A 17,576-nucleotide genomic window follows, 5' to 3' on the forward strand; every position below is an offset into this window, starting at 1 on the left:
GGGAAGATTCCAGGTGCCTACCTGGAGGTTTAGAGAGGTCTTGGAGTATGCCACGCCCATGATCTGAAGCTAGCTGAGGCTGGGGATGGACCACAGCATCCAGATGCTGTTAGGGGGTGCCATTTACCTGACTCATGGAATAAATTTAAAAAAAAGGGAAAAAAAAGTGCTCAAATGTAAAAGATCAAGTGAACACTATTTTTCATTAGCAGAATCAGGCCACAGAGCATGGGGTGGCCTGCCTCAAAGAGCAAATGTCACCTTATCTTCCTTTTCCAGATCCAAAGGCCGACAAATCACAGATGCAAGACACTGATTCACTGAAAACAAACGTTCCAAAGTACCACACATACAACAAAAGATTTTCATTTTAGCAGTTTTTAATAAGAACGGCATATAAGATTATTTTACTCCTGCATCTTCTCGATTGTTTCTTCCTTATATTTGCCCTTTTCCTTTCCTACTTGGCGAGACTTGGCTTTCCGTTCAAGGATCTTTTTGCGGTCTTTGTCCAGCTTTAGTCTGGTGATAACCACCTGGAAAGAGAAGGAAAGAAAAACCTCAAGCTTCAAATAATTACTGACACAACAAATAGTGAGGCCCAACATCTAATCCCTTTTCCCAAACCTAAGGTAAGGGAAGCCTAAACATGATTAACTTTTAAAAAGTTTCAGGGAACCAGAAGTTAGCGTAATGGCTATGTCGCTGGACTCCAACGTAGTCGACTGCGGTTCGTGTCCCGGACCCGGTGGCTTAAAATTCACGCCGGGCGCGTGTGTGTGCGTGCGTGCCCAAGATCCCAAGAGAATGGAGGAGAAGGGATTGCGGTGTGACCATCCCCCCTGGGGGGTGATTTCTCGCTTTCTGTCTCTCAGTCTCTCTGTCTGTCTGGCGAGCGCACGCGCCCTACAGTGAAAATCTCTCCAAAGGAAAAAAAAAAAAAGTTTCACAGCAATGCTCTGCTTAAGACAAGCTGGACCACACATTACAATCACCGTTTGACCAGATCCTCCTCTTTCTCATGTGCATGTACACATTCTAGTATGAATAAGGAGGGAAAAAGTTCCAGGAGTCACCTTCTTAAAAACAAACAAAAAACACCTGCCAGAGGGTTCACAAGCACTCCAGAGGCAGAGAAACCACCCAACAGGCATGGTCACACTACAAAAAGTGAGAAAGCAGGCCACCAGGTCCAGGACTCAAACCATGGTCGGTCATGTGGGAGTGTTCAGTGCCTTAGCCACCATGCCACCTGCTGGCCTCTAACTTCAGAATTCTAAGGCTGGAGGGACCAGCAGTTGGCATAATGACTATGTCGCTGGACTCTCATGTAGTCGAAGTGGTTTGAATCCTGGATCCAGTGGCTTAAACTCACACCGGGCATGTGTGTGTGCATGCCCAAGATCCCAAAGAGAATGAAGAAGGGATTGCGGCATGGCCATCCCCCCTGGGGGTGATTTTTCACATTCTGTCTCTGTTTCTGGAGAACGCATGTGCCCTACAGCAAAAACCTCTAAAAAAAACAAAACAAAATAATCAACTGAAGACCCCAATTCTGTTTTGATAGCCTTGTAGCCTAGAATCTGCAATTCGATCCAATTGGCAGGATAGTTGACTGAGCAAACCAGGAGACACATTCTGAGCAGCATGGCTGTGGGAACACCATGGAGGCCAGTAGACCAAAACATGCAGTGCAAGAAAAAAGATGTCAGAAAAGAGGGAGGTCAGGTAGTCTTACAGGTTACTCTGATGACAAGGGCAGACAGGATTCTAAATATAGCACAACTGCAGCCAGGTTTTACTGATGTAGAACATGTAACAAATGCATTAAAACTGGTGATTTTGGCCTAAGCAAGTGGAAGAACAAAGCTGCCATATACCGTAACGGTGGAAAACTGAAGATGTTTTAAGGATAAATTGGGATTCTGAACACATCTGGTTAGAGATTCTAAATAGACACCCAAGCTGGAATACAAAACTGGCAGCTGGATATTAAATCTGGAGTTTGGGGAAAGAGATGTGGGTTGGAACCATCGGCTTCTAGATATCTGAAGTCCTACGACGGGAATGGGAGATGAAAATAACTAGTGACGGGAACCAGCAGTTAGCGTAATGGCTATGTCGCTGGATTCCCACGTAGTCGACCGCGGTTTGTGTCCCGGTGGCTTAAAACTCACGCTGGGCGCGTGTGCGTGCGTGCCCAAGATCCCGAGAGGAGAATGGAGGAGAAGGGACTGCGGCGTGACCATCCCCCCCTGGGGGGGGATTTCTCGCTTTCTGTCTCTATGTCTCTCTCTGTCTGTCTGGTGCGCTCACGCGCCCTACAGTGAAAATCTCTCCAAAAAAAAAAAAAAAAAGACTCGAAAGTATCAGCTGTGCCTCACACTGCCCTGTATACAGAAAGGCTGAGCCTGACAACCAACCTGATGATCCTGACAACAGCTGATCTAGTGGCAGGAGGCAAAAATATGACATAAGTAGATTAAAGAATGACAAAGCTCTTACACTTAAGAGAAAAATACTTCAGTAATTAGAGGTAGGGAAGCGGGTAAAGAGAGGTGGCCAATTTTAACAGCTCATTCTATTCTTTGTATGAGCCTTCAGACTTTTTTTTGTAGTTTGAAAATTAGGCTCATGGTGCCAGTGTAAGATCTAAACAAATCTCCAGTTTTTGGACTTTCACCGTGTACGTTACCTTTCTACTGAACACCAATTTTGTGTGTGATTTTTGTCATAAGGGCGCACGTGCTTGCTGTACAAGCAGACAGAGACAGATAGCAAGAAATCATCCCCTAGGGGGATGACTACACTGCAATGTCTTCTCCTCCCATCAACTACATGAGATCCAGGGATGTAACCATTATGCCCTCTACTGGTCCAATCAATGTCAATTTTTAAAAACTTGGAAATAGAAATTAGAGATAGCAGTGTCAAGTCAGAGACCATAATTAGTATAATTAGCAAGAATTACAATTTGGAAAGATTCACATAAAAATTCAAAAGGAACTACTGCTATGTGAATCTGGTCTGACCTGTGGGATCTTTATTTTTGAGATTTCTGTGATAGGGTATGTCACTGGAGACACAGACAGAAAGTGAGAAATCAACCCCCAAGGGGTACAGCCAGGCCGCAATCCCTTCTCCTCCATTCTACTCTCTAGATCTTGGCATGCACACACAGACATGGTCTAGGACCTGGACCCTGGTAGATTATGTGGGAGTACAGCGATGGAACCACTGCGCCACCTGCTGGTCCCAACCTGTGATATCTTAACCTCTGAGCTTCACATTTGCTCCATCTATAAAGGTTTAGCACCTGCCTCCCAAGACTGCAGAGTTGCCCATAGCTTACTCAATTCTATTGAATACACAAAAGCAAACAGAGCTAGGTTCTATTTTCTGAATTTTAGATCTATTACTTATTATCAGCTTACTAAAAACTTTAAAGATACATGAGATGTATGTAGAAAATGACTCTTAAACACACTTCAGGAACGTTTTACTCTGTATTAAAATTTTTCAATGCCAGGAAATGATGCAGTGGAAGTCACTGGACTCCCATATGGCCAATCCTGGTTCGAGTCCCAGACCCAGTGGCTTGAAACTCATGCTGGGCACGTGTGTTCAAGATCCAGGGATTGCAGCATGGCTAGCCCCCCTGGGGGGTTATTTTTCACTTTCCCTCTCACTGTCTGTCTCCCCTACTTCAGAGTACAGTGTCCCAAGGCAAAAACTTCTTAAAAATGTTTTCCCCCAATGCAATACAGTCATTGCTTTAAGACATGTCTTCAGGTGCATCTAAAATTTGGAACTATTTCTTTTCTATTGCCGGAAGGTGCTGCACTTGTCAGAGACAGAGAGAGGAGAAAGCACCCCCCAATGACAGGTCATGGTCATGCCACAATCCCATTTCCTCCATTACTCCCCTTTCCAGGTTCTGGGTATGCACACACATGGGCAGCTATTTTCCAGGCTGGTGGGGCTGGGATCTGAACTATGTACTAGGCCATGGGGGATCTGGCTCCCTTAACCACATGGCTGTGGGATGGCCCAGAGACTATATTTGCAACTGCTCTATAAACAAGCCATCACGCATACCAACAACTGCAGTAACCATCTTCTTTCACTTACCTTGCTGGGGTGAATCCCCACATGGACCGTTGTGCCATTAGCCTTTTCCCGCTGCACCCGCTCAATATAGATGACATATTTCTTCCTGTAAACTTGGACCACTTTGCCAATTTGCTGACCTTTATAGTGTCCTCGCACAACCTACAGGCAAATTAAATAATATTTAGATGAAAGAAAAAATTAACCTTGTAAATCAGGAATGACTGACAGTCACACATATACCATTCACTCTTTCAGATCGATGAGAACTTTCAATTTCAGAAGACTTAATTGTTAAAATCTGCCAGTAATTGTATCCCTGGCTTTAGCTAACCTGCAAATAAATCATGCCCTATATTCTACAATGAATGGTCTACCAGCAGCCACAGGCTGGTTAAAGGTTAAAAAAGAGCCCATCTTAGTTTTCTATACAAAATGGACAAAGCGAAAATTGTCTCAAAAGAAGCCATTAGTACCAGCCAAAGAATGGGTAGCAACCAACATTTAAGGGAACAAACCAATTACTTCCCAAAGTTTTAACTAGTGGTCCCCAGCTTATCAGGAAGCAAATCACAGGTAGCTTCTGGACAGATGTTCCTTTTCACTGCCATATCTTCAATGCTTCCAAGATCTAATGGCAATTTTGGCATTGGCATGGCAGGGAATAGTGGCTGCTCTCAACCTACACTGCTCCCATCGAGAACTGGTTTAAGTTCATTTAACTGGGCATTAGCACCACTAAACAGTGATAATGTACAAGTTGCTTTGGAGACTGCCTGAATTCTTTTATTGCCAACTGCAGGTTACAGCTAGGAAACATTTACAGGAAGATTCACTTAAACAGATTCACGTTATTTACTGATACACTCAATGAAGCACGTGAGACTATGGTTCAATGAGAAGCTAGAATCAGAATACAGTATTTAGATTCTGGGCAGTTGTTTACTGGCCCGCACATGCCTCTTTGAAAGGAGGATAATTCTAAAGTAATATTCTGATTATCTGTTTTGCTCTTTCATTTAATTATAGCTGCATCTGATGCCAATTTTGACCAAATGAGGGAGAACAGAAATGCAGCATGCCTTTTCCTGGTCCCTAGTTAAACTCAGCTTGCAATCCTGTCCTGAGGGATTATCTCTCTGAAGATAATCCCTTTCTAAGCTAAGCGTGTGGGACAGGGATCAAGAGAACCTGAAAAAGCAGGGTTACATACCTGAACTTCATCATCCTTTCGGATGGGCATAGATCGCACGTTGTACTTCTGCCTCAGCTCTTTGGAAAGGGGGGAAGACATTATTTTCCTTCGGATGTGGGAAGGTGCATTGAAATGCCTTTTACGGTTCTTGCTTCGGTCAGAAGTCACGAAAGGATTGAACTTCATTTTGGCTAAAAAGTGAATAAGACCCTTATGTGACCAAAACAGTAACAATTTCATCTTGACAGTTTAGAATGCCAACAGAAATTAGCATATTTTGTAACTCCATCAGAAATGGCTTTACAAAAGCCTATCAACTGAAAGGCGCTTTGCTAGGATCTTTGTTAAACGTGTATTTGGAGAAGAGTCTTCCATGATTAATACACTTGTTTCTTGTTTACAATCTCCGAACTCAAGTTCCACTGAGAGTCTTAACTGGATTTGTAAATATCTCTGTCGGATGACAGCAAAGCAGTTTACAATCTCCGAACTCAAGTTCCACTGAGGGTCTTAACTGGATTTGTAAATCTCTGTCGAATGACAGCAAAGCAGACCAACAAGTCAACTCACCATTTGGAAGGTCTTAGACCAACCAACATTCACCTTCTACGGACTTGAGAGTGAACACAGCTGCTCGGAAATGAATGGATCAGACCCCCCAATCCGAACCTGGAATCTCCTGCAGACGTCAGGTTCAAAAAGCCTTCCAGTGGGAGAGAGCGGAACACAAGTTCCGTAAAGGCTTTACCGGGACACTTATTTCCAAGACCATTCGTTAGGACACCACACGCCTCAGCCCTAACTACCCCCACGGGCTCCCTACTGGCCGCCTCGGATTTCCGAGTCCTCAAAACCCCTGTCCCCCTCTTCTCCAGCCCGGAGGCCCTTAAGTTAGGGAGAAGACAGGCCGAAACCCTCCTGGCCTCCCTCCCTAGCTGTTACTCGGCCTGCTGAAGAACCTTGGGGGCCTCAGGGTCGACAGTCACCAAACCAACGAATGGATGGCACTGGATTTCACGCGCACCCCTGACGAAGCCTCACCCGCTGCAGCTCCGACGATGGCCGCGCAAGAGAAAGGTCTACGAGTTACTTCCGGTTCTGTAAGTTTACGAGCGATCTCGCGAGACTGATCTCTCTTGGAACAAGAGAGGCGCGGAGTTCGAATGAGGAAAGCAATGATGACTTGTGGCCCCCTCCTGGCTCGGAGGGGAACTGCGAGGGCCTACAAAACTGCGGGTCCAGCTGTCTCCTTTCGATGTCTGGGTGCTGCCGCTGAAACCTCCGGGAAGGGTCGTCCCTCGGCAAGTCGCGGGGGCGGCTCAGAGTCCGACTGCCTCGGTGGGTGATGGAGGAGCAAGTGGCCTCAGGGTACCCTGAATCTTCACTCCTGGATGCTGAGTGGCTGGCAACCCTCGTCCTTGACCGAGAAGGGGCAGGTCCTACTTTGGTCGCCAGAAGGCGCTGGGGCCCCAGCCGGCCGGCCACCTGGGCTACCTGGATCTCACCATCCCCGCGGGGACCGATGGCGCGGACGTGACGAGCGCAAGGGTCCTTTAACAAGCTCCAGCCTGACTCCGGCTGTCGCCTCGCCTCGGTGTGTGTGGCTGCTGTGCTGCCCGCCCGAGATTCCGCTCCGGCGGGTGAGCATCTTGCCCGGACCAGCTTCGTGCTCAACACTGGAGGCTCAAAATAAGCCCCAGCGTGTGCTTGCAGGGGACATCGACGACAGAGCCAGCGACCCAGTCCGCAGGGAAAGTGCTGCCGGGCCCGCTGCCCCTGGTGCTGCTGTGCTGGGGGCAGAAGAGAGCCCTGAGGTCAGAGAAGACCTCTGGGGTGAGCTCTCCCCGACTGGGTTTTGGAGAATGTTAAAAGTAGCACGATGAGGCAGAGGGGTATTATTTTTTAAAATAATTATTTTATTTAACTTTATTTATTTACTTATTTTTAATTTGACCAGAGAAGGACACACACAGAGAGAGAGGAAGCGCTGACTATGTGGGAGTGCAGCGCCCTTAACCACCACACCACCTGCTGGCCTGGCAGTGGGACAGTTTGTGGGAAGATGGGGAGGTGTGAAGCCACTTGACACCTTGTTTCGGTGAACCAAGTCCTCATGGCTGAAGAGAGAAGCTCTCAGATGGAAGCCCAGAGGCCTCGGGAAGAACTTCTCTAGCTTCCTTACCTGCTCTGTCTGTTTCCTGAGGTCGCCCCCATATTCCTCTCTTCCCTTGAGATGCTGTTTCCCAGCTCCTGTCATTCTCTGCAGTCACCCTGCCCTCAACTTCCTTACCTCCCTCTCTGTTCGACACTGAGCCACTGGAAGGAAGGAAGCCTTCGGCCAGGTCCATGTTTGGACAGCATGACCCCTCTGTTCACTGTGAAGACCGTTGGGGTACCGCACCAGTGGTACATGCAAATTCTGGTCATCAGTAGCCTAGTGATAAAGTCTATCTCAGCACAGTGTCTGTTGGGTGTCTTGTTCGACCTCCTCTGGCTGCCTATTCTCTTCCTCTTCCCTGCATTCTTCTTTTTTTAAAAAAAGAATTATTTCATTTTTGTTAGAGAATTATTTAATTTAATTTTACTTATTCATTCATTTTAATTTGACCAGAGAGAGAAACACACAGAGAGAGAGAGAGAGAGAGGGAAAACAAGAAAGCAAGTCACCAGATCTGGAATTTGAACCATGGTCAGCCATGTGGGAGTGTCCGGCGCGTTAACCACCATGCTACCTGCTGGTCCCCAAGAGTTATTTAATTTAAAAAAAAATTTTATTTATTTTGATTTGAGCAGAGAGGGACAGGATGAGAGAGACAGTGAGAGAGAAAGAGAGGGAACATTAGAAAGCAAGCCGCCAGGTCTGGGACTCAAAACACAGTCAACCTTGTGAGAGTCCAGCGCCCCATCCACCACACCAGCCACCCCTCTGCATTCCTCTTGATTTGAAAAAAAAAAAAGATCCTGTTAAACTGACCCTTTAAGATCATTCAAGCTTTTATTTTTTTAAGTTTAGTTATTTATTCCATGAGTGAGAGAGAGACAGAGACACAACATCCTCAACCGAGTCCCAATGCCATGATCCACCCCTAGCCTCAGCCTGCCCCTGTCATGAGCACACAAGTGCCCCATGTACTCAGGGAGGTCTCTGGACGTGAACCCAGGACCTCCCCATGTGAAAGACCTTCCCATGTGAAGCATTGTATTTTATTGCTGCACCAGCATCTGCCTCCTTACTCCCTGCTTTTATTTTATTTATTTTCTGAGAGAGGAGGAAAAATAAACACCCTCAGTGGGATCTTGCATTGTGATCCATGCTCCTGCCCAGGTCTCCCAGCCAGTCAAGATCATGGGCATGATCCATGCTCCTGCCCAGGTCTCCCAGCCAGGATCATGGACGAACACACTGCCTGCTGACTTGTTGGCTGGGAACCCTTTTGGATCCAGCTTTGTGTGTTACCCACGGTCACCAAGCCGGCCCAGGAAGAACCCTTTTGGATCCAGCTTTGTGTGTTACCCAAGCCGGCCCAGGAAGCTGGCCTTTATGAAGCCCTGAGACACACCAAAGCAGGGATTGTGTCCACATTCCACACCTCATGTTCCTTGGACTGAACTGCATTCTAGGCACCAAACCATCACATGTCTCGTTCACGCATTATACAGGCCTTAGCTGGCTCTTCCTGTTTACTAATCCGCGTGGGGCACTGCAGATCCCAGCACCTCCCCCGAGGGAGCACTTTGTCTAGGAGTAGACAGATGTCAGACATGCCAACAAACAAGCAAAATACAGTGTCCCCGGGAAGACGAGGGATGTGGTGGCCGGGTCCTTTCCCTGAGGTGGGGCGGGAGGTTCTCAAGTCACCCTTGGATGGCTTCTGGAAAGCTGGGCAGGAGTTTTCCAGGTAGACCGTAGAGGGAGTGTCTCAGCAGATGGGGCCGCCATGGCCCAGACCCCACGCCAGCACTGCTCCTGGGGAACTGTGGGTGGCTGGTGCAGACAGTCCACCATGGAGTTCCTTTGCACCTGGTGAGAGGAGGGAGAAAGAAAGGGAGGGTGAGGCGAAGTCGTTTATTAAGTTCTGAAAAAGGGCATTTGGACGATCGAGAGGTCAAAGGGAGCTAACAGCATAGCAGTCCTATGAATTGTCCACAGGGTTCCTCAGGGAGAGGGCATGGATCAGGATTTGAGGGCCAAGTGGGCACCCAGGCTCCTGGCAACCTGGCCCAGGACCCAGCCAGTAATGAGAGTCCTACGCTTGCCTGGTGGGCTTAGATTTCATAAGGTTACCATGATGAAAATGTATGTGTGCGGTTTAGGGGTGCATGTGCATAGAGGAGGAAGCAAAGAGCAACAGAGGTTATGTTTAACTCCAGGCATCCATCTGTCTGTCTCTCTTTTTCTTTAGTACCCTGACTCCAGGTGCTTGCTTAACATAAAAGAGTATTCCTGAGAAGAAAAATGATGGGACCAACAGGTGGTGTGGTGGTTAAGGCAGCTGGATCCCACATAGTTAACTCCATGGTTCAAGTCCCAGAACCGGCAACTTGAAAAACACACCAGGCGCGTGTGTGTGTGTGTGTGTGTGTGTGTGTGTGTGTGTGTACATGCCCAAAATCCCGAGAGGAGAATGGAGGAGAAGGGATTGTGGTGTGGCCATTCCCCTGGGAGTGGGGGATGGTTTCTCACTTTCCCTCTCTGTCTCTCTCTCTCTCTCACTGTCTTTCTCTCTCTCCATCAAGTGCCAGTCCCCTACAGTAAACAAATAAAAAGAAAAAGGAAACATAGAGAAGGAGGAATCCCAAAAGCACATTAATGATGGGACCATAAACAATGACAGGAACATGGGAATGCTGAGGAGGTTAAACTTTTTACCTTAGTCCTTGGGGTGCCAGGTCAGCAGCGGTGTCATACCTCCAACCAGACAAACCAGCCCTCTGAGTCGGAGGCCGATACTCTTCAACCACAGGACAGGTGGTTCGGCCACTCCAGCGCACTCGGAGCTGTCTTTGCACCAGGCGGCAGCTGTGCACACCGGAGCTCTCTTTTGCTTCTAATCTGATTTTTCAGTTCAAGTTTTAAATGCATTTACTTGGTCCAGAAATTGAAAGTGTAAGAGAGAGAGTGAAAACTCTCCCCCATTCCATCATTTTCTTCATCGCCTTCCAAATTACTCATTGTTACTAGTTTTGTATATCTTCCCTATCTGTACGCAAACATAAGCAAATAGCAATGCAAATTCTTATTCTCTCCTCTTTCTACACAAACTATAGTATCTGATACCCACCCCTTGCTTTTTCTCATTTGCCATTGTATCATGGGGACTTTCGTGCCAGATCATAGCACCCTTTCTTGTTTTTGGTTTTTGTTTGTTTGTTTTTTAGAATTATTTGTTTAGGGGGGACTGGCAGATGGTGTGGTTAAAGGTGCTGGATTCCCACATGGCTGACTGCAGTTCAAGTCTTAGACTGGTAGCTTGCTTTCTCGTTTTTCCTTTCTCTGTCTCTATCTGGTCAAATTAAAAAATAATAATAACAAATGGAATGAAATAAATACATTATCATTTTTTAAAAAAGAATTATTTGTTTAATTTTGGGGCTGGCAGGTGGCATGGTGGTTAAGGTGCTGAGCTCCCACACGGCCAACCATGGTTCAAGTCCTGGACCTGGTGGCTTACCTTCTCACTTCTCTCTCTCTCTCGCTTGTCAAATTGAATAATAATAATAAATTTTAAAATTAAATAAGATAATAAAAAAGAATTATTAATTTATTTTTATTTATTATTATCTTTTTAAAAAAATTGCTACCGGGCATGTGTGCTTACCAGACAGAGAGAGGGAATGTGAGAAAGCAAGCTATCAGATCTGAGACTCAAACTGCGGTTGGCCATGTGGGAGTCCAGCACCTTAACCACCATGCCACCTGCTGGTCCCCCTTATTCTTTTTTATTTTATTTGAAAAAAGTTTTCTTTTGGTATTGCTGTTTATTTACTTAAATTTTACAGAGGGCACATGTGGTTAGAAAGATGCAGAAAAGGAGAGAGGAAGAAAGCACTCCTCAATGGGATATGGCCATACCACAATCCCTTCTCCTCCATTTCTCCTGTCAGGATCTTGGGCATGCATGCACACATGCTGCTGTGTTTTTCAAGCTGCTGCGTCAGGGACTTGAACTGTACTGTCGGCTATGTGGGCTCTGACTTCCTTAATCACTAGACCTCACAGCCATCCATCCTCCTTTTTTTTTGAGAGATTTTTTGCTATAGGGTACCTGCACTTGCCGGAAAGATGGAGCGACAGAAAGCCAGAAATCACCCCCCCTGGGGAATGGCCACGCCTCAATCTCTTCTCCTCCATTCTCCTCTTGGGATTTTATTTTAGGCATGCCTGCACATGCACCCGGCATGAGTTTCAAGCTACCAGGTCTGAGACTTGAACCGTGGTCAACCATGTTGGAATCCAGCTACATAATTATTACACCATCTGCTGGCCCCCTCCTTGCTTTTTTGGAGAGGTTTTTGCTATAGGATGTGTGCGCTCACCAGAAAGACAGAGAGAAACAGAGAGACAGAAAGTGAGAAATCACCCCCGAGGTGGGATGGCCACAATCCCTTCTCCTCCATTCTCCTCTCAGGATCTTGGGCACGCATGCACCCGCGCCCGGCATGAATTTAAGCCACCAGGTCCAGGACTCGAATTGCAGTTGACAACATGGGAGTCCAGTGACATAGCCATTATGCCAATTGCTGGTCCCTCCTTGCTTTTTTTATAACTGCATGATATCCTGCATGATATTTTAAGTTAAATAACCAAATGCTATTGATGAGCATTTTGGGTTTTTCCAACCCTCTGTTCCTACAAACAATACTGCAGTTAAGTATGTTGTACACGTGTCGCTTACCACGTATGGAAGTATGTCTGTTGGCTGTATTTCTAGGACAAGAATTGCTGGGTCAGAGTGGGAATTTTGATCGATGTGTCAAGTTTCCCTTGAGGGGTATTACCAACATACATTCCCACCAAGTCACCTGCCTCCGTCAGCCTCAGCAGCAGAGCGGGTTACGACACGTTCAGTGTTTGACAGCTAATAGGTGAAAACTGACTTGCTAACAGAATTGGCATTTCTTTCACAAGTGAGGATGAATAAATGTGTAAGAGCTATTTGCAGTTGTGTTTCTGTACTTTTTCATCTAAAGTGAATCATGCAAGCCATCTGGTAGTGTGCTGGTTGGGCGCCTGGATTCTACGAGAGCGGACTATGTAGTGTGAGTCAGCTATTGTTCCTAAGCAACAGCTTCAAAAACATGCCTGGCCTCTGTGCGAGTGTGCCCAAAATCCCAAGAGAAGACGGCCGGAGAAGAAATTGTGGTGTGACCACGCCAGCTGGGGGTCCTTTCTCACTTTCTCTCTCTTTGTGTCTCTCCCTATAGTAAACTAAGAGAGGGAAAAGAAGGAGAAAAATAATAATCAAGTGAATTATCTAGGGGCCAATGGGTGGTGCAGTAGTGACACAACTCTGCAATGCCAGACCCACAGGGGAAGGTCCCAAGTTGGTGCCCGGCAGTGTCTGAGTACATGCAGGGTGTGTGTGCTCACACACTCGTGGTTGGGGCTGGCCGAGGGGGGATTGTAGCCGTCAGGGTGGGTGAAGACCTTGTTGGGGTGCCTTTTTCTTTGTCTATCTCTTTCTCTTTGAAGACATAAATCAGCCTTAAACAAAGTAAAGTGAACTATCCTCAAAGTTCAAGCTCAGAGTTTTCCACACATACTGCAAAGTCTCTGGGATCTTTGAGAAAATATATACCTTTATTTTAAAAATAGCTTTTGACGTTTGAAAATAAAAGAAGTACCATCCACATGTCACCATGGAACAACATGAAAAACACTGTGGGGAATTATTTTTATTCCTATAATAAATATCCTCCCCCCCCGCCAGAATCTACCTGTATACCCACCAAGTTCCTATGTTCTTCTCTTGGAAAAACACGAAGTCCATACGTGCTTAAAAGCACACTCCTATGTCCCAAATGTGCCCTGTAGTGTGGACCTATTTTCTAAGGGTCCCAAATGGCAGCCACTACAGGCATTTGGGAACTGGCTGAGTGGCAGAGAACAAGTCCCTTCTCTCCACACTTAGCCAACTGACTCATGCGGACTGAGAAGCACCACCTGTCTGAGAGAAGAGCAGGGGGTTTTGTTGTTTTCCATCTCCAGGTGATGGTGGACTTAAGAGGCCTCAATAAACAGCTACTAGCTGTTCCCAAATGCCTCGCTTCCCAGGCAGGTTCCAGTGTGTGGTTTTACTGGTGGGCCTCGTCTCGGTGCAGTGCAGGTCCCCTGGTAAAGAAGCCTGGGCGGGCAGCTGGCAGTCCCTGGGTGTTGGCATTCCTTGACAAGCACAGCTGTTTTCCTCTCCACCCTTCCGCACCCAGCCCAGCCTGGGAATCTGCCTCGGAAACTGGCCCAGCTGGTGTAGCCTCTAATGAGTGGTTGGGTCACAAGGAACAGGACTTGGGCTGGGAGGGAGGCGGGAGTCCCCAAGGGTTAATTTGCCCGCATAGTTCTCAGCTGACTCGAGTCTCACCTGTCTGGCTTCCCCTTCCTTCCTGCCTTCCTTGTCCATCCTGGAGAGCCCCAAGACAGAATTTGGCCCACCCCTTGGGCCTGAAGGGCTCAGGAAGACTTCTGGCTCTGTGTGTGGGCCACTCTGCTGGCCCTGGCCTCCTATTTGTTGATATGACCTCAGCTCTCCCCAAAGACCTTTTTTGTGTTGCATCTCCCAGAAATTCTGGGCCATAGCCTCAGATCAGCTCCTCCTTCAGGGAAGAGCTCACAGGCCGGCAGGTTGGAGGCCGGGAGGGCTGGGATGGGATGCTGAGACTCCCCGAAACCTGGGCTTCAGTCCTGGCACAGCCCCCTCTCTCTGCTCCTGCAGGCAAGCTAGAGAATCGTGGCCCCCAGGAGTCCCACCAGTGGGGTCCCATGGAGCAGGACACATGCAGTAGAGCTTCCCTGTCCCAGGCAGGCCAGCCTGGTCACCTGGCAGGTAAAGTCTGCTGCTGGGGGTTAGTGCCCCCCCTAGAGGGCAGGACCATCCTTCCAGCCTGCTGGATCCCAGCCTGGAGGGAGGAGGGGGATCTGCTGGGGCACACATGGGAGCCACACTTGGGGCATCAGCTCAGCTTAGCTCAGCTCTAGCCTCAGGGGTCAACATCCCCAATCTCTCTGCCATGCCCAAGCCTTGGCTGGAATCCCGAGTTGAAGGGAGAAGACCACCATATTTCCACCACAGCCACTAAGATGAAGGGAGAAGACCACCATATTTCCACCACAGTCACTACAACGCTGCTCTCTGCCCTGGTCCTCCCGGCCACCTGGCTGCCTGCCGACCACCCTCCCAGCCCCGTGGGACCAGGTCTGCACCGGGTCCCCTCTGTCCCCTCCCCTGTCACGGCCAGCGCTCAGGCCAGCCTCACGCCTGCTTCCTCACCAGGAGCACCCAGGGCAAGATGGCAGCCACCACGGCCACCACGGCAATGAGGGTGATGAGCAGGAGGGCCCGCGAGCGACAGCAGAAAGAGCGGGCAGAGCGGGGAGCCGGGGACGCCTCGGAGAGCTCGGCCAGGCTGCGCCGCGGCAGGACGCTGTCCTGCTCTCCCAGGGGCATCCCGTGGCGGCTGATGACGAAGATCTGCGACTCCCGGGGCAGGCTGGGCAGCAGGTCCAGGGGGAGCTGGGCGCTCTGACCCGGGCTGCCGGGCAGCCTCGCCTGGCTCGGGGAGGGTCTCCAGACAGGCTGGGAGATGGCCAGGGGGTTCGTGTGGCCCATACTGTCCGTGGGGGGTACGGAGGGCAGGCCCACGGGCACTGACAGCGTCTGGGAGCTCTTGTCCAGCATGGAGGGCCACCGGGAGCTCTTCTTGCTGAGGAAGGTGACATAGCGGCAGATGGGGCAGACGATGGTCCTCTGGACCTGGCCGTCCACCCGGGTGGAGAGCAGGTACTTGACCAGGCAGTCATGGCAGAACACGTGGCCGCAGCTCAGGGTCCGGCTGGCGCCTTCCAGGTCCCGGAACTTCTCGTAGCACACCGGGCACTCGCTGCCCGAGCTGTCCTTGCTCTCTCCTTCTGACATGGCCCCTGGGAGGAGGCAGGCTCAGCTGTGGGAAGACAGCGTTAGTGGGGCCTTCCCCTCCTCCCCCTCTCTTCCCGACTCCCACCTTCCCCCTTCCACTCTCTCTTTTTTTTTATAACTAGTTTAGCCGTACACATAGAAGATGTTCAGCAAATGTGTGAATTGAGTTGATTTCTTTTTCTTTTTTTTTTTTTTTTTGGAGAGTTTTCGCTACAGGGTGGGTGCACTGGCCAGAGAGACAGAGAGACAGAGAGACAGAAAGTGAGAAATCACCCCCAGAGGGGGATGCCCACGCTGCAATCCCTTCTCCTCCATTCTCCTTTAGGGATCTTGGGCATGCACGCACACGCGCATGGCGTGAGTCCAAGTCATGGGGTCCGTCCTCCATTCTCCTTTAGGGATCTTGGGCACGGACGCACACGCGCATGGCGTGAGTCCAAGTCACGGGGTCCATCCAGCGACATAGCCATTATGTCAATTGCTGATCCCTCCACTCTCTCTTTATCCCTTCTGCCTCTTCCTTTACTCTTGCTCTTTCCTCTTCTGCTGCCCCTCCCCAGTGGCCTACTTGAATCTAGCCAAGACCTAAGACTGAGCTTGGTCTTAAGCAGGGACTGAGACTCAGATAACAAGAGATCCCAGCCAGGCTGTGCTCTGGAAGGAGGCGTGTGGGGTGTAATAAGCACCTCAAATCCCCAATGCCTTACCTCAACCCCAATTGCATTCGTGGTGAGGTCACCATCTCCCCTTTTCCTGGTTCAAATCTGGAAGTGAAGATGGGAGGACCCAGTTCCTAGGGGAGGCAGGGAGCTAGGGAGATGCATGCCCAGCTACAGGCCAAAACTCGGCAATGGAAAGTCCCCTATACCAAAAACCTCTCCAAAAAAAAAAAAAAAAAAAAAAGATATTCACATAGTCTCCCTTCAGATTACTAAAATGAAGGATAAAATGATCATTTACAAAGAAGCCTTAACCAAGTGCCCAGGTTGGACTCTGCTAGCATCATATGCCTCCTGACACAGATGCAAAGACAACACATCATTTGTAATACTTCTGCCAAAAATGCCGAACCTTACTCTAATCACAAGGAACCAAATTTGACAAAAATTCTACAAAATAAAAAGCTTGCACTATTCAAACATGTGAAGGTCATGAGAAACAGACTGGGGAACCGCTCCAGGTTAAAGGAGACTAAAGACTAAATGTAATATATGATCCTAGATTCGATCCTGATCAGAGGGAACCGTCATAAAGAAGTTCATTAGGGGGACCAGCAGGTGGCATGGTGGTTAAGAGTGCTGGACTCTCACACATGGCTGACAGAGGTTCGAGTCCTGGACCTGGCAGCCTGCTTTCTCACTTTCCCCCTCTCTTTCTCTCACTGGTCAGCACATGTGCTTACAGCAAATTTAAAAATAATAATAATAAATAAGATTAAATAAATGATTTTATAAAAAGTTTCCATGATCAGGACCAGCAGTTGGCGTAATGGTTATGTCGCTGGACTCCCATGTGGTCAACTGCGGTTCGCGTCCTGGACCTGGTAGCTTAAACTCACGCTGGGCGTGTGTGTGTGTGTGTGTGTGTGTGCCCAAGATCTTGAGAGGAGAGTGGAGGAGAAGGGATTGCAGTGTGGCCATCCCTCCAAGGGGGTGATTTCTTGTTTTCTGTCTCTCTCTTTCTGGTGAGTGCACACGCCCTATAGCAAAAACCTCTCAAAAAAAAAAAATTCCCAAGATCATAGCTGTGCAGCCTAAACTTATCTAAAACAGCCTCTGTAGAGGGATCCATGACCACCTGTCTTTGTTACATCCAGTCTCCTGTATCTGTGGTTCTGTAAACACACATGTAAACGATCACGAATTGAAAATATTTGAAAAAAAAAATCCACTTGCATACCATTTACATTGTATCAGGATAATAAGTATAAGGATTTGAAGTATACAGGAGGATATACATAGGTTTGTGTACACATACTATGCTGTTTTATAGAAGGGACTTGAGCATCTGCAGATTTTGGTATTTGTATGGTAAGGTGTCCTGAAACCAAGCCCCACAGACTGAGGGATGACTTATTTTTTTTAGTTTTTTTTTTTTTTTTTTTTTTTTTTTTTTTCCAGGGGTTTGTCCTCACCAGGAAC

The 17,576-nt window shown here is 48.1% G+C and overlaps 2 protein-coding genes across 3 annotated transcripts; both read right to left on the minus strand.

Moving 5' to 3' along the window:
- Positions 1-362: 362 nt before the first annotated feature.
- On the minus strand, positions 363-6,426 carry RPL26 (ribosomal protein L26). Of its 2 annotated transcripts, none has more exons than XM_006156394.3 (4): positions 6,347-6,426; positions 5,324-5,496; positions 4,132-4,272; positions 363-536 (listed from the first exon to the last, which is right to left on the minus strand). In XM_006156394.3, exons 2-4 carry the CDS (start codon positions 5,489-5,491, stop codon positions 408-410), a joined length of 438 nt encoding a protein of 145 aa, XP_006156456.1. In that variant the 5' UTR covers positions 5,492-5,496; positions 6,347-6,426; the 3' UTR covers positions 363-407. The 2 variants fall into 2 exon arrangements, with proteins under 2 accessions (XP_006156456.1, XP_006156457.1); XM_006156395.3 differs by having other exon boundaries at positions 6,330-6,348.
- Positions 6,427-14,772: 8,346 nt separating this feature from the next.
- On the minus strand, positions 14,773-15,435 carry RNF222 (ring finger protein 222). The gene has a single exon (XM_006156396.1). It carries the CDS (start codon positions 15,433-15,435, stop codon positions 14,773-14,775), a length of 663 nt encoding a protein of 220 aa, XP_006156458.1.
- Between the last annotated feature and the right edge of the window lie 2,141 nt (positions 15,436-17,576).

This window comes from Tupaia chinensis, unplaced genomic scaffold (assembly GCF_000334495.1).
Source record: "Tupaia chinensis unplaced genomic scaffold, TupChi_1.0 Scaffold000493_1, whole genome shotgun sequence".
Classification (NCBI taxonomy): domain Eukaryota; kingdom Metazoa; phylum Chordata; class Mammalia; order Scandentia; family Tupaiidae; genus Tupaia; species Tupaia belangeri.